The 15,505-nt window shown below is 38.4% G+C and overlaps 1 protein-coding gene across 2 annotated transcripts in view; it reads left to right on the top strand.

Moving 5' to 3' along the window:
* BCAP29 (B cell receptor associated protein 29) overlaps positions 1-13,367 on the top strand; it is a 48,174-nt gene extending 34,807 nt beyond the window's left edge. For both annotated transcript variants that reach the window (XM_035020363.1, XM_035020364.1), the window contains exons 7-8: positions 6,275-6,375; positions 12,230-13,367. In XM_035020363.1, coding sequence (XP_034876254.1) covers positions 6,275-6,375; positions 12,230-12,265 — 137 coding nt within the window. In that variant the 3' untranslated portion in view covers positions 12,266-13,367. The remainder of the gene's footprint in view (positions 1-6,274; positions 6,376-12,229) is intronic.
* The last annotated feature ends 2,138 nt before the right edge of the window (positions 13,368-15,505 follow it).

Raw genomic sequence — 15,505 nt, 5'->3', positions numbered from 1 at the left:
TATTTCCTCTTTGACTTCTTCATTGACCTGTTGGTTGTTTAGTAGCATGTTATTTAGCTTCCGTGTATTGTGCTTTTTCCAGTTTTTTTTTTTCTTGTAATGTATTTCTACTTTTATACCGTTGTGGTCAGAAAAGATTCTTGATACGATTTCAGTCTTCTTAAATTTATTGAGACTTCTGGGGTGCCTAGGTGAGTCAGTTGGTTAAATGTCTGCCTTTAGCTCAGGTCATGGTCTCGGAGTCCTGGGATCAAGCCCTGCATCAGGCTCCCTGCTCAGCAGGGAATCTGCTTCTCCCTCTGCTCCTCCTCCCCCAACCCCAGCTTGTGCTTGCTCGCTCTCTGTCTTTCTCTGTCTCTCTTTTTCAAATAAAGAAAATCTTTAAAAAAATTTTATTGAGACTTCTTTTGTGGCCTAACATGTAATCTGTCCTGGAGAATGTTCCATGTATACTTGAAAACAATGTGTATTCTGCTGGTTTTGGATGGAATGCTCTGTATATATTAAGTTGATCTGATCTAATGTGTCATTTAAGACCGTATCAGGCTCTGTGCTCAGTGCAGAGTCTACTTAAAATTCTCTCCCTGCAAAAAAATAAAATAAAATAAAATAAAATTCTCTCCCTCTCCCTGGGCCCCTCCCTCTCCCCCGCTTTTGTGCTCTCTTTCTCTAAATAAAAAATAATAATAAAATAAAAAATAAAGTCTGTTGTGTCTGATAAAAGTATTGCTACCCCAGTTTTCTTTTCATTTCCGTTTGCATGAAATACATTTCCCGTCCTGTCACTTTCAGTCTGTGTGTGTTTAGATGTGAAGTGAGTCTCTTGTAGGCAACATATAGATGAGTCTTGTTTTTTAATCCATTCAGCCACCTATGTCTTGATTGGAGCATTTAGTTAATTTATATTTAAAGTAATTATTCATCGGTATGTACTTACTGCCATTTTTAAAATTGTTTAATGGTTTTGTAGTTCTTTATTCCTTTCTTCTTGCTCTTTTCCCTTGTGACGTGATAACTTTTTTTAGTGTTATGTTTGGATTCCTTTCTCTTTATTTTTTGTGTATCTAATACAGGTTTTTGATTTGTGGTTACTGTGAGATTCATGTATAACAACCTGTGTACATAGCAGTTTATTTTAAATTGATGATCACTTAAGCTTGAACAAATTCTAAAAACACTACATTTTTACTCTCCCCACCCCCAATATTTTATGTTTTTGACATCATGGTTTACATCCTTTTATTTTGTGTATCTTTAACTAATTATTGTAGTTATAGTTTATTTACTACTTTTGTCTTTTAACCTTCATACTAGCTTTATAAGTGGTGGTTGATCTACTACCTTCACTATATGTTTACCTTTACCAGTGAGATTTTTTTCTTTCATATATTTTCTTAGTTCTAATTATGGCCTTTTCTTTTCCTCTTAAAGAAATCCTTTTAATATTTTTTGTAAAGCTGGTTTAGTAGTGGTGAACTCCTTTAACTTTTATTTGGCTGGGAAACTTTGTATTTCCCCTCCAGTTCTGAATGATAACATTGCCAGTTAGAGTATTCTTGGTTATGTTTTCTCATTTCAGCACTGTGAATATATTGTGCCACTCTCTGCTAGTCTGCAAAGTTGCTGCTGAAAAATCAGCTCATTGCCTGATGGGGATCCCCTTATATGCAATTAATTGCTTTTCTCTTGCTACTTTTAAGATTCTTTATCTTTAGTTTTTGACATTTTATTTATAATGTGTCTTGGTGTAGATCTCTTTTGAGTTCATCTTGTTTGGGAGCTGTGCTTCTTAGACCTGGGAAGGTCCTCAGCTTAGGGAATTTTTCAGCTGTGATTTCTTTAAATAAGTTTTATGCCCCTTTCTCTTTGTCTTCTCCTTCTGGGACCTCTATAATGTGAATGTTAGTACTCAATGTTGTCCCAGTGGTCCCTTAAACTATCCTCATTTTTAAATTCCTTTTTTTTTTTTTTCTTTTTTTTCTTTTCTTCTCTGTTTTCTTTTTCTTTCTTTTTTCTTTCTTTTTCTGTTCCATTTGGGGGATTTTTTTTTTTTTTTTTTTTTTTTTGAGAGAGAGTGAGAGAACGCACGAGCAGGGTTGGGAGGGCCGTTAGGGACTGAGGGAGAGAGAGAATCTCATACAGGCTCCATGCCCAATGCAGAGCCCAATGCAGGGCTCAATTTCCCAACCCTGAGATCATGACCTGAGCCAAAATCAAGAGTCGGATGCTTAACTGACTGAGCCACCCAGGCACCCGCAGTTTGGGTGATTTTCATTACCCAGATCACTAATCTTTTCTTCTGTATTATCAAATCTTCTGTTTATCCCCTCTAGCGTATTTTTTTTATTTCTGTTATTATATTCTTCAGCTCTCATTGGTACTTTCTTATATTTTCTCTTTGTTGAAGTTCTCACTTTGTATTCACTTAGTCTTCTCCAGAGTTTGATAAGCATCTTTATGACCATTACTTTGAACTCTCTATCGGGTTGATTGCTTAACTCCCTTTCATTTAGTTCTTTTTCTGAGGTTTTGTCTTACTCTTTTGTTTGCAACACATTTCTCTTTCTTCTCATTTGGCCTAACTCTGTCTTTGTTTTTAGGTATTAGGTAGTTCAACTACATTTCCCAGTCTTTTTTTTCTTTTTCTTTTTGAAGTTTTTATTTAAATTCTACTTAGTTAACGTACAGTGCAATATTAATTTCAGGTTTAGAATCCATTGATTCAACACTTACATACAACACCCAGTGTCCATCACAACATATATTTCTCAGTCTTGAAGGAGTGGCCTTATGTAGGAGATGTCCTATGGGGCCCAGAAGTACAATCTCCTCTGGTCACCAGAACCAGGTGCTCCTGGGGTGTCCCCCATGTGGGCTGCATGTAACCTCCTGATGTGACGGGGCAGTACTGCCATGGGCACCTTGGTAGGTGGGTCTGGCTTCCAGCCCACCTGGCTGCATACCTGACCTTGACAGCTACAGATGTACTAGTGAGCAGAACTGACCAAGACACCAGTGGTTTGCACCCCCCGACTTTAGCAGTCTACAGGGCGGATTCCAGAATGGTGTCCACCAGTGCCAATCAGCACAGCAGAACAAGACAGCAGAAATGGCTGCCGCCAGTGTCTAAGTCCCAAGGAGAGGCCCAGCTACCTCCTGTCTCTCCGGCAGGCATTTCAAGTTTAGTGAGTGGGTCTCCTTCACCTGTAGTCCATGTAATTTTGATCTGGTGTTTTTGTGCTTATTTCTGGGTCAAGTAAGTCTACATTAGAGCTCTTTAAGAGGATTTCCCCCCCCCCCCCCGCCCCGGCAATTCTTTTTCATGGACATATTCCCTATTGGTTTGCAAAGCCAGGTATTTTGGAGGCTTGTCTCTTCTGTGCAGGATCTGAGGGTTTGCATACCTAATGTGGAGTTCAAATCTCTTACTCCTCAGGAAAATGTTCATTATATTTGAGATCCCTCTGTATCATAGAAAGCCACACCTAGAATGTGGCTTTTTTCCTTAGTGAGACTATATCTCTGCTCCTTCTACCCATCTCAGTGCTGCCCCTTGTTGTAGAGGGTCTGTTCATCCTGTTTCTAGGTCCCCTTCAGAGGGAATTATTCCACATGTGGTTATAGATTTGTTGTCCATGGGAGGAGGTCAGCTCAGGATCTTCCTTTCTGGCAGGACCCTCTTGGACCCATGTTGGACCACCATTGGAGGCTAGTCAGATATTACTAAGTTGTAGAATCTTCTTTGTTTTTTACATACCAGAAATCCAGGCTTTTAAACATTTTTGGTAAGGTCTTGAAATTAACACTGTGTTTCATATTTTCAAGTAGGCTCTAGGAAATGCCTTATAGATAACCCAAATTGAAGACTAATAAATAAATCTTCATGCTGTGGCTGTGGTTCCAGTGAAATCTAACCAGTATCAAAAATCTCTCTTCCATACCTAACCTATACTTTTACTAAGTGGCACATTAAATTTGTTAAATTTAGCCTTTAATACCTAACTTAGAGTTACAGATCTATAAAAGTAACATGGAGGAAATCATAATGTAGAGCTATCCAGTATAACTACCCACTAGCTACACATGGCTATTTAAATCAAAATTTAATTATAATTAAGTATAATTGGGGCACCTGGGTGACTCAGTTGGTTAAGCATCCAACTCTTGATTTCAGCTCAGGTCATGATCTCAGGGTCCTGAGATCAAGTCCCACAACAGGCTCTGCACTCAGCATGGAATCTGCTTGAGATTCTCTCTCTCCCTCTGCCCCCCTTGCACTCTCCAAATAAATAAGTTAATTAATTAATTAATTAAAATATGTTTAAAAATTAAATTAAGTATAATTTAAAATTCAGTTCTTCAGTTACACTAACCACATTTCAAGTGCTTAATAGCTGCTTTTGGCTAGTGGCTGCCATATTACACAACACAGATGTTCTACATCTGCATTGTCCAGTAAATGTTCTACAGTATGGGAGTTTAATTTGACAACATTGTCTAGAAAGTGCTTATACAAAAGCCACTTTAGTTGAAAGTGACTTATATATAAAAATGCCCATATGGTGGCTTTTCAAGAGGAAAGGTAACCAGATTGTTTATAAATAGAGCCTATAATTTCATTCCATTATGCCTAAAAAGTGACTCTTACTTTATAAATCCCACTTTCTTTTACTAAAACTTCTACCCTAAAAGATTTACAAATGCAGAATTTCTTAAGACTACATATGCAGAATTATATGTAGAGTTCGTTCAAGAGTCCCAGAATTTTTCCAGTCCATCTTGTGCTGATCTTCCTTTCTATACATTTGCTGACTTAAATGTTCATGACATATATGTATATTTTTTAAACTTCTATCTAATCTTCTGTCTTAGACTGTAGCTCCTTGGTAGACAGGCTAATATAGAGCCATTTTTGTGTGTCATATTGAGGTAAAGCCTTTAAGTGTCACACACCCCTATATTTTTCAACTTTGTATAAGAAAGTGATTATCTTTGCTTTGAAGGAAATATGGCCAATCATCCCTTGGTGAGAATGATAAAATATTTTTTTCTCCCTCAATTTTTTTCAAAAGCATACCCTTCTAATAAATTCTACACTGTAATGCTTGAATCCAGGATGAATCTGGGAAAAGTTGGGAAGAGCCTAGAACATCTTATGCCAGAAAGTAGAGTACTCAAAAAATGATAGGGGCCTAGTCAGAAGATGTAAGAGCCAGCCTGACAGCGTTCCCACTAGCTGTATCTGGGAGGAATTAAGTATAATAATGAATTATAAACTGTTGAAAAAATAAGAACCTGTGAGTTCATACTGATGATATATGAATTAATAGATAGTTGGATGGATGGATAAGAAAGGAAGGCCCTTGTTTATAGTAGAATGCTGACTGATAAATGTGGATGAAATGGTGAAGTTGGAAAATCACCATTGTGCAACCATCACAATAAAGATTGATTTAGGCAAGAATTATCAGTGGATGCTAACTATAAGGGGAAAGTTTTGACAAGGAGCAAGATACTTACATAGTCTCGTCTTCCCACATACTGCTTCTTAGTTATAAGGAAGAAAATAAGTTTAAATTGGAAAAACCCGTGAGAGGCAGATTGGCCTCTGATTGTGATACCTTGACAGACATTCAGCATCACTTATGTCATATTTGTATGTAAGTCGGATGCATAACCTGAATTTAATCATGAGGAAACATCAGACAAAACCAAAATGAAAAACATTCCATTTAAAAAAAAATGACCTGTATTCTTTGAAATGTCAGTGTTGCGAAAGAGGAGAGGAATGCAGGGGGAAGGCTGAGGAACTATTCCAGTTTAAAGGAAACCAAAGAAACATGACAATTTAATGTTAATCTTTGATCTAGGGCTGGATCTAGACTCGAAAAAAATGATAGAAAGGACATAATTGGGACAGTAGCCAAGATTGGAACATGAATGGTAGGTTAGATAAAAAGTATTATATTGATGTTAAATTGCCTACATTTGCTAACGATGCTGTGGTTATGTTAGAGAACACCTTTGTTCTTAGGAAATACACAAGTATTAAGGAGTAAAGGGGCATGAAGTCTGTAACTTATACTCAAATGGTTCAAGAAAATAATTGTGCGTGTGTGAAGAGAAAATACAGTAACAAATTTACCACATCTTAACAGTTGGTGAATTTGAGCAAGAGCTACAAAGGAGTTTTCTATTTAAGTCTTGCAACTTTTCTGTAAATTTAAAATTATTTCAAAATAAAAATTTAAAAATTCTATTCCATGTTTTCTAGCCCTCTCTAAGGCACAGAATGATGTGATGACAATGAGAATGCAATCAGAGCATCTTTCAAAAGAATATGACCGACTCCTGAAAGAACACGCAGAACTTCAGGTGGGTGACCTCAACTTTGGGGATCTAAGTTTTTTGAAATAATAATTACTGAGTAATTATTTGGGTTATTTGCCCTTCCCAAATCAAGAGGATGCACTCAGTCCTGGCTTCTTAAAAATGATTAAGGAAACCAGATTTTTACCTAGATGGTGAACGTGCTCGCTTCGGCAGCACATATACCTAGATGGTGAAGATGAGGACATTGCATGAAAATACAAGACAGTCATAGCATAGAGAATTACTGACATGCTAACATACAGCGTTCTAGTTTTAGTGAAATTTTAAGCCAAAGAATTGAGCCACAAAAGTGACAGCAGTGAAAAACAGACTGGTTCTGTAAACATTTCATTTTGTCATTGGCAGTGTTTGCTCTATTCGTGACAGAATATAAGGTCAAAATTTGAAGTCCCACCTCACACTACTTCTGTCCCAGTGTTTTAGACATCTTGGGTCAAAACCTATGGCATTCAAATGCATGATTTGCTTCCAACATGGATTTAAAGACAGAAATGGAAAAAACTTTTTTGTTATTAAAGTCACAGAGTCAAGGGATATCTATAGGTTTTCTTTCTCTTCCCCTCCAGCCCAGCAAGAGCCCGTGGCCTGCATTCATCCATGCTAAATGTGACTGTCGCTTCCCTCTTAATTTGGCAGCCCCTAATCTGAATTGATTTCCCAGCCACACTTTGACCACATGTGGGGAGAATTTGGGGGAAAGACCATTCCAGAGGCAGTCCTGCCCCCCCCCCCAGTTCCTCCTGAGATGATAGGCTGTGCTCTGCTGCTTTCAGTTTGGGTTTATCCTGAGAATTTGGCAGCTTTTGTGGCTTTCTTTTTTTTTTTTTTTTTTAAGATTTTTATTTATTTGCAAGAGAGAGAATGAGAGACAGAGAGCATGAGAGGGAGGAGGGTCAGAGGGAGAAGCAGACTCCCTGCCAAGCAGGGAGCCCGATGCGGGACTCGATCCTGGGACTCCAGGATCGTGACCTGAGCCGAAGGCAGTCGCTTAACCAACTGAGCCACCCAGGCGCCCTTTTGTGGCTTTCAATCAGGGCTTTTTAGCAATTACAGTTCTATAGTTACTTCACTATAGGAGAAGCCCTGGTCCCAGGACTCATTTGTGCCTTACTGGTCATTGTATCTCCAGGGTCTTGCACTGTGCCTGGCAAAAGGCAGGCAGGTACTATACTGATAGACCTTAGAGTCAGACCGACCTGGAATAACTCAAACTCTCATACTAACTAACTTAATGATCCAAGCAAGTTATGTTACCCCTCTGCAGCTCACTTTTCTTCATCTGTAAAATCAGAATAATAATAACACCTGGCCCACTGGGTTTTCAGTAGAATTAAATAGAATGTGTAGGGTACTTAGCGTTGTGCCTGGCTGGTAGGAGACACTCAAGAAATGATACCTATTAGAATTATCATTGTCATCATCAGCATACGTGCCTCTGTAGAACTTGTGCTGGAAGAATGACTTATTCTCAACCAGCCACTTTAGCCTTGATTTAGAGCCAGCCAAGAAGCAATCCAAAACACATTTGTAATCTAGTATCTTAGCTGAGTTGCATGTTTAAGTTAACTAACCTACTTTGACAATAGGGCAGTCCAGAGAAGGGCAGATACCCTGTGTGCTCAAACCTAGGACACCAAGAGCTCAGTTCACATGTTCTAGAGTAGGTGGTTAGATGTTCAGCAAGACCACCCTTTCCCCATCTCTGAAACACAGGTCCTGAAATTGCTGACTTCACCATGGCCTGATGAGAATTACTCCAGAGCATGCTTCAAGATCCGCCCTGGAAAGTGAAGGAATACTTCAGAAGCCTTTGGCCTAAAAATAGAACTTTTTCTCCCTTCCATTGGTGAGGTCAGGGTGTACTCAAAAGGATGATTGTCTCCCTGAATGGAGAAAAAAGAAGCAGGAATATTCCCTCATTTTCTTATGGCCAGTGGCCATCACTGAATGTCCCCGTTGTGGTAACAGCTAATGATCTCTTAATCCCTGAAGAGTATATGTGACAGTGAGACTCCCTCAACCCATTTTCTTTCCCCTCCCAGAAACCCCTTCTGTTGGGAGCTTATGCATTCTTGATAACAGATGTTAAAAAGTTGTTCGGAGTAACTCCTTCCCCAGAAAGAAGTTGTTACACCTGTTTCTTTGAAAAATGACGTGTCCCGGAAATGCCAAGTGCCACACTGAGAGTTGGGCCTTGATCACCAGTGCATTTACTTTCTTCTTTTATTTTTGAGATATGTAATGGGTGACATTTATTGAAGATGTGCCCTGGACCAAGCACTTCATTAATGACTTCATATATGTTACTCTGTTTACTGTCATCATAGTCCACTAAGTTAAAATATTTTAATACCCAATTTTTTCATGAGGAAAACAAGACCCAGAGGTGTTATATAATGTACCTAAAGTCACTGAACTAGAAGTTGGTAGGATTCAAAGCTGGATTCAAAAATCAGGAAATTTTTCTCCAGATCCCCCATCATTAAGAACTTTGCTGCTCGGCCTGTTCTGGTCATTGGACTGTGTTCTTGGATCCATTGTCTTCCTACTTCTGCTCTACTTGATCTCAGAGGGCTACATTTCCCAGCCCCCTGGCTCTCTTCTGAGCAGGTTCAGCAATGGGAGCACCAGTAGGAGACTGAAGGCAAGAGGGACAAAGCCAGGGATTTTTCCCACTCTCTCTGTTTCAAGTGGCATCTGCAGCAGCCCCATTTCTTTCCATGGTCCCAGTACCCACTGGGCAACTTCCACATGGTGACCCTAGCTCCTGGGTCCATAACACTATCTCCTCCCTTGTCCCTCCAGCCCAAAGAGTGGTGGTGGTTCTGTGCTAATCATTGAGATGTCTTACCACACTGCCCCATGTGTCTACTCTTTCATCACCTGTAAAACCAATTTCCCATAATAAATATCTGTTTGAAGAAAAAAAGACCTCTCAGCTCCATAGTTTGCCAGTTCTGTAAACCTCGGGTGGATGCTTTGACATCCATGCACCTTGGCTTCTTCATTACTTAAATGAGGGTTATAATACCTTATGAGTATTAAACCAGATCCTGTACAGTACAAGAAGGCACTTTAAATATTTTTAAACAAGAAAAGCTCTATGTTCCCATAAGATGCTAGTAGTTATTTTTGATTGGACACATTTTTTCCCTCTCACCCTCCATTGTCCATTGTGAGACCTTGTAGAAGATTCTGAGATTTAAGTGTCATTAAATGACTACCATTTTCTTTTTTTTTTTTTTTTTAAAGATTTTATTTATTTATTTGAGAGAGAGAGAATGAGAGAGCACATGAGAGGGGGGAGGGTCAGAGGGAGAAACAGACTCCCCGCTGAGCAGGGAGCCCGATGCGGGACTCGATCCCGGGACTCCAGGATCATGACCTGAGCCGAAGGCAGTCGCTTAACCAACTGAGCCACCCAGGCGCCCCAATGACTACCATTTTCTTAAAAGCGACTCATACACTTTGATATTCACCTTCTGAACTCTACTTAAGAACCAAAAAAATTGCTGTAGACCGTCTATAGTAAAAAGCTGTATCAACTTGCGTTTCATGAATTTTACTTCTGTTGTCAAACCAACCTTAATAATTGAATTTTATCTTTAAAGTTCCTTGGGAAACTGAGCTTTCTCAATTTTGCACAGTTGATTTGCTTTAAATAAAATAACCATAAAATGACCATTAAACTATTAAGGAAATAAAGGTGAAAGAGGGGAAAGCTGGTTTCCTTACCATAAATGAATCCCACTTTGCATTTTTAAAATCTGTTTGGATTTCCCCATCTGATCCCCTCCCTGTTATAAGCACTAAATAAATATTAGAAAACAATCCCTTCAGGATACAGTCTTTGCCTTTCCTTGTTTGCCCTGGCTCTCTTCTAGAAAAGAAAAAGCAAAACTAACTGAGGATTATGGGCAGCACAAAGCCATCAGCACTTGCCAGTTTTCAGATTTCATTTTGGAAAATCACCCTTCACTTAAGGGACTTATCCAGAATAACAGCTCCATTAAAGCAGTGATTTTTTTTTTTAATCTTCATGTCCACTTTTATTTTGGATAAGTACAAGATTATTTCCTTGTTTTTAATTAAGTATAATTAATATACAGTGTTATATTAGTCTCACACACAATATAATGATTCAACAATTCTGTACGTTTCTCAGGGCTCATCACAAGTGTACTCTTAATCCCCATCACCTGTTTCACCCATCCCCCCACCCAGCTTCCCTCTGGCAACCACTGGTTTGTTCTCTGTATTTAAGAGTCTGTATTTTTGTTTGTCTCTTTTTTACTTTGTGCATTTGTTTTGTTTCTCAAATTCCACATATGAGTGAAATCATGTGGTGTTTGTCTTTCCCCATCTGACTTATTTTGCTTAGCATTATACTCCGTAGCTCCACCCATGTTGTTGCAAATGGCAAGATTTTGTTCTTTTTCATGGCTGAGTAATGTTCCCTTACACACACACACACGCACACACACACCATCATCTTTATCTTTTTGTCTATGGATGAACATTTAGATTGTTTACATATCTTGGCTATTGTAAATAATGCTGCAATAAACAGAGGAGTACATGTATCTTTTTGAATTAGTGCCTTTGTATTCTTTGGGTAAATACCCAAAAGTGGAATTACTGGATCATATGGTAATTCCATTTTTAATTTTTTGAGGAACCTCCGTACTGTTTCCACAGTGGCTGCACCAGTTTACATTCCTACCAACAGTGCATGAGGTGTTTTTTTTTTCTTCACTTCCTTGCCAACACTAATATTTCTTGTGTTTTTGCTCCTAGTCATTCTGACAGATGTAAGGTGATACCTCATTGTGATTTTGATTTGCATTTTCCACAATGTGATGATAAGCATCTTTTCACGTGTCTGTTGGCCATTTATAGGTCTTCTTTAGAAAAATGTCTATTTTGGTCCTCTGCCCAGTTTTAATCCGATTATTTGAGTTTTTTGGTGTTGAGTTGCATAAGTTCTTTATATATTTTGGGTATTAACCCCTTGTCAGATATATCATTTGCAAATATCTCTTCCCATTCGGTAGGCAAAGCTGTGATTTTTACCTAAAGTGACAAGATACATACAAACATGTGAAAGTGGTACCTTATTCAAAATACCTCCTCTAATCCTGTCTTCTGATTTGGTTAATGTTAATATTGTTAAAGTTGCTCTGAAGGCATTACTGCTCAGCCTGAGCAAGAGCTTGGTGAACCTCTCATGTGCAAGCAGTAGCACTTCAACGCCATTTTATGAGGGTTTTTTTTTTTCTCAGTGTGGACTTTTGCTTTCTTAAGTGCAAATGATCTCTGAAGGTTCATTTCTATCCCATTTTCCTCCAGTTTTAAATGATATATTATAATCATCTTGCGATCAGCAAAGAGTATAATCTGAGAAGTCAGTTCTATTGGCAAATATCTGAAGACAAACACACAAAAAAGGCCATCCCATCTGGGGTTTGGGGGTCCCTTTGTTCTTTCCTTGCCAAAAATCTTAATTGGGTTTGTAAGAGGAGAATTTGAGAAATTTTGTTTTCCTGGTATAACCTGTGAAACAAAAGCAAAATAGATTAAGGCAGGGAAATAAATGAACTTATCAAGAGTGTTATTTTTCCCCTCGACTTTTTTTTCAAATAAAACTCACAAACTTTGTAGTTTTTTTTAAGTTTGAGACTTTCTCAATCCATGTTTTCACATTTGATTATCCTCATAATTAATAACCATACACAGAAAAGATCATTTTTAAAAAATTCCTTGTCATATCTATGAATCTGTTTTTCACTCTTTGTTGTAACTACTTACCTAAGTCTTTTTTTTTTCCCCCCTGCAGAATTTTTCAGGGAAAGACAGTAAGAAGGGCCTGTGAACTTTGAAAGAAGATTGTGTGACGCCATGTGAAGATCAGTTTGTTATCATGTTAGCCTCTAGAACATTTAAAATTCAGTTCGGAAAAAGGTACTATTTACAACCAGCCAATAATATTTTTAATGACACATATAGGCTATTATCATAACAGCATGGTAACAATATTTGATGATGTTTCAGATCTATTATAAAGTCTGTATTCCAACTTTCATGTAAAATGTAAGCATGATAAGCACGCTATTGAGATATCTCAGTTGAGAGTAACACTGGTGTATGGTTGCTGTTTACCAATAAAAGGACAAATTTATAACCAGTTACTTCCAAAACTAGATTTTCAAGTTGATGAAACCATTAATAGCCTTAAAAGTTTTGATGAGTTTTCAGTAATGATAATAACCTATTTAATGAGATGATGATAATGCTGATATATTTGAAAATAGTATTCAGTATCAGCAAATTTGTTCATAGGGAGATTAAATAAGGTTAAATGATCAGAATTAACCACTGTATGTATAGGGAAGGGTCATAATGAGCAAAAAATAAAAACAGTGACCTTAATTGTTTTTCATAAGCCTGATGATACTAGTTTACTCTTATAAGACAGCTATATTGATAATTATATTTTTGTTACTGTGCTTCTATATCTGTTGGACTGTTTTTGTTGACATTTGTGTTAATAATACATAATTCGTAGGTGTTACACCTTTTTGAGGTTCCTCTGGTATTGAAGTTTACATCTATTTGCATAACTGCCATACATTGAACTTAAAATTATTTTACAACAATGTGGAATTCTTGACTTAGAAAGCTAATGTACAACATATGCAAAGAGCAATGTTTCCCATCGCCATGAGAGTTACTAGTTATACAAATATTACCTCAAATATACATACAATGGGGTCACAGTTTCTCTGAGGTGTATCTGTATTCTGAAAACTAAATCTTAAATGCTACTTTTTCATTCATATTCCTTTAGAATCTTCTCTAGAACATGATAGTGATTGTAATAGTATTAATATGATTTAGGTTGTTCCAGTGTTTAGACATGAAAGTCATCTTCCTTGTCTCATAAAGACCTAAATATAAACAAAAATGGAAAATAATGACCAGAGTTTTTACTTTCCCAGTATCTGTTTCATCCTTTGTTGTTTATTTTCATTTTAACACTGACTTCATGCACATCTAATTTTGGTCATTGTAACATAGATGAAATGAGCAAATACATAAGAATTTTATTTCAGATAAAAGTCAGGAGCTGCTGCTAGAACACAGACATGCAGGAGACATTTAACAGGAGTGAGCTCTGGAGTGAGACCATATGGGCTGACAGTGCTCTGAATAACAAGGAAGGGGAGTGCTCAAGTAGGGAACTGAATAGGGACAGCTCAGAGTATTGCCTCAGAAATAACAGAGTGGGTAAATATGAAGGTACTGGGCGTTTGTGATCCTGGCCTCCCAGGCACAGAAATCAAGTCTAGTGACAAAATAATAGAGAAGGAGAAGATCCATAGCTTTAGAGTTGGCAGAACTAAAATCGAATCCCAGCCTTACCACTAATGTAGCTGTGTGATTTTGAACAAATTATTCAAACTTGCTAGACTTCCATTTCCTCATCTCCAAAATAAGAATAATAACATTTAGGTCAGGATTATTATGTAAACTAAGATGCCACAATGATCCTCATAGTTTTTCAGACTATGCAGCAAGGGGAAAGCCTGAGCACCCTTTGAAGAGCATGAGGATTTGAAAGATTACCAGAAAGCACTTAAGCTTTAAAGTGTACATTTAAGGGGCGCCTATGTGGCCCAGTCGGTTAAGCGTCTGCCTTTGGCCCAGGCCATGATCCCAGGGTTCTGGGATTGAGCCCCGCATAGGGCTCCCTGCTCAGTGGGGAGTCTGCTTCTCCCTCTCCCTTTACCCCTCCCCCCTGCTAGTGTTCTCTTGCTCTCAAGCTCTCTCTCAAATAAATAAATTAAAATATTTAAAAAAAAAAATAAAGTTTATGTTTAAGTAACCTTAGATCTCAACCCTCCTCAACCCAGCCGCTTACATGCAGCCGCTCTTGTTGTCTTGCTCTACTTCTGTGGGTTGGTCTGGTTCTGCATTCTCATTCCATTGTCCACTGCCTTCTCGCCGTCCCTCCCTACTCTGCCCCACCACAGCTAAATGGCCCGTGGCCAGCACTATTGACAAGGCCCGTGGGACACACCATGCATTCGAATGCCTACTTTATACTGTGCAAATATAACGGTCCCCAGAAGCACTGACTTCAATATCTAGAATGGATTTGTCTAAAGTCCATGAAGCTCTTTTTCTGAACTTTCTTATCCTTTGGCCTATCTTTCCTAGAATTCTTGAAAACTCCATTTACAAAAATTCAATTTTCTTTTCTTTTTTTTTTGCATTTCTTTCTCTAATCAATTTACTAAGTGGCATTTTATTATTCCACAGTAGTGCTTTCCACCTTATTCGCTAAATAAACATGTCTTCCTCAGGAAAGCCAAAGTGATTTCTAACACTGCAGTCCTGAAAGACAGCCCCCCAGAAATTATCCATGCCCTAATCCCTGGAAGCTGGAAATACTCTCTTCCATGGCATAAGTGAGTATTACTTTATATGGCGAACAATGTGATTAAGGATCTTGAGGTAGAGAGATTGTCCTGAATAATCTGGATGGGCCCTAAATATAGTCACAAACACACTTACAAGAAAGAGGCAAGGAAGATGTCCCCACACAGAGGAGAAGTCACTGTGACCACAGAGGCAGAGACTGGAGTGCTGTAACCACCAGAGCTAGAGGAGGCAAGGAACAGATTCTCCCAGAGCCTCCAGAGGGGACATGACCCTGCAGACACCAGTGAGACTGATTTTTGGACTTCTGGCCTCCAGAACTATGAGACAATAAAATTTTTTGCCACCAAGTTTGTGGTAATGTATTACAGCAGCCTTAGAAAGAAACTAATACAGAACAAACAGCACAGATCTATAGTGGGCTGGACTGAACTTCACAATGTGTGGGAAGTAGACCCCCTTTAACACCACTTGGCCTCCCCAGTAGCTATTTGGGTAAATCAAAGATTGCCATAGGCAGCTGCTATCTTCGTTCTTTTTCTCCAGCAATTTTATTTCTCACTATTTCCACTGCCAAACCAAGCCATCATCCTTTCTCACCTGGATGACTGTGACAGGTTCCTACTGGTCTCCCTGCGTTCTCTCTTACTCCTCTCCTAGTATGTGCTCT

The sequence above is a fragment of the Mirounga leonina genome, unplaced genomic scaffold, assembly GCF_011800145.1.
Source record: "Mirounga leonina isolate KUSES-001 unplaced genomic scaffold, KU_Mleo_1.0 Mir_174, whole genome shotgun sequence".
In the NCBI taxonomy this organism is placed as follows: Eukaryota; Metazoa; Chordata; class Mammalia; order Carnivora; family Phocidae; genus Mirounga; species Mirounga leonina.
This window is presented reverse-complemented; position numbering and strand designations above follow the sequence as displayed.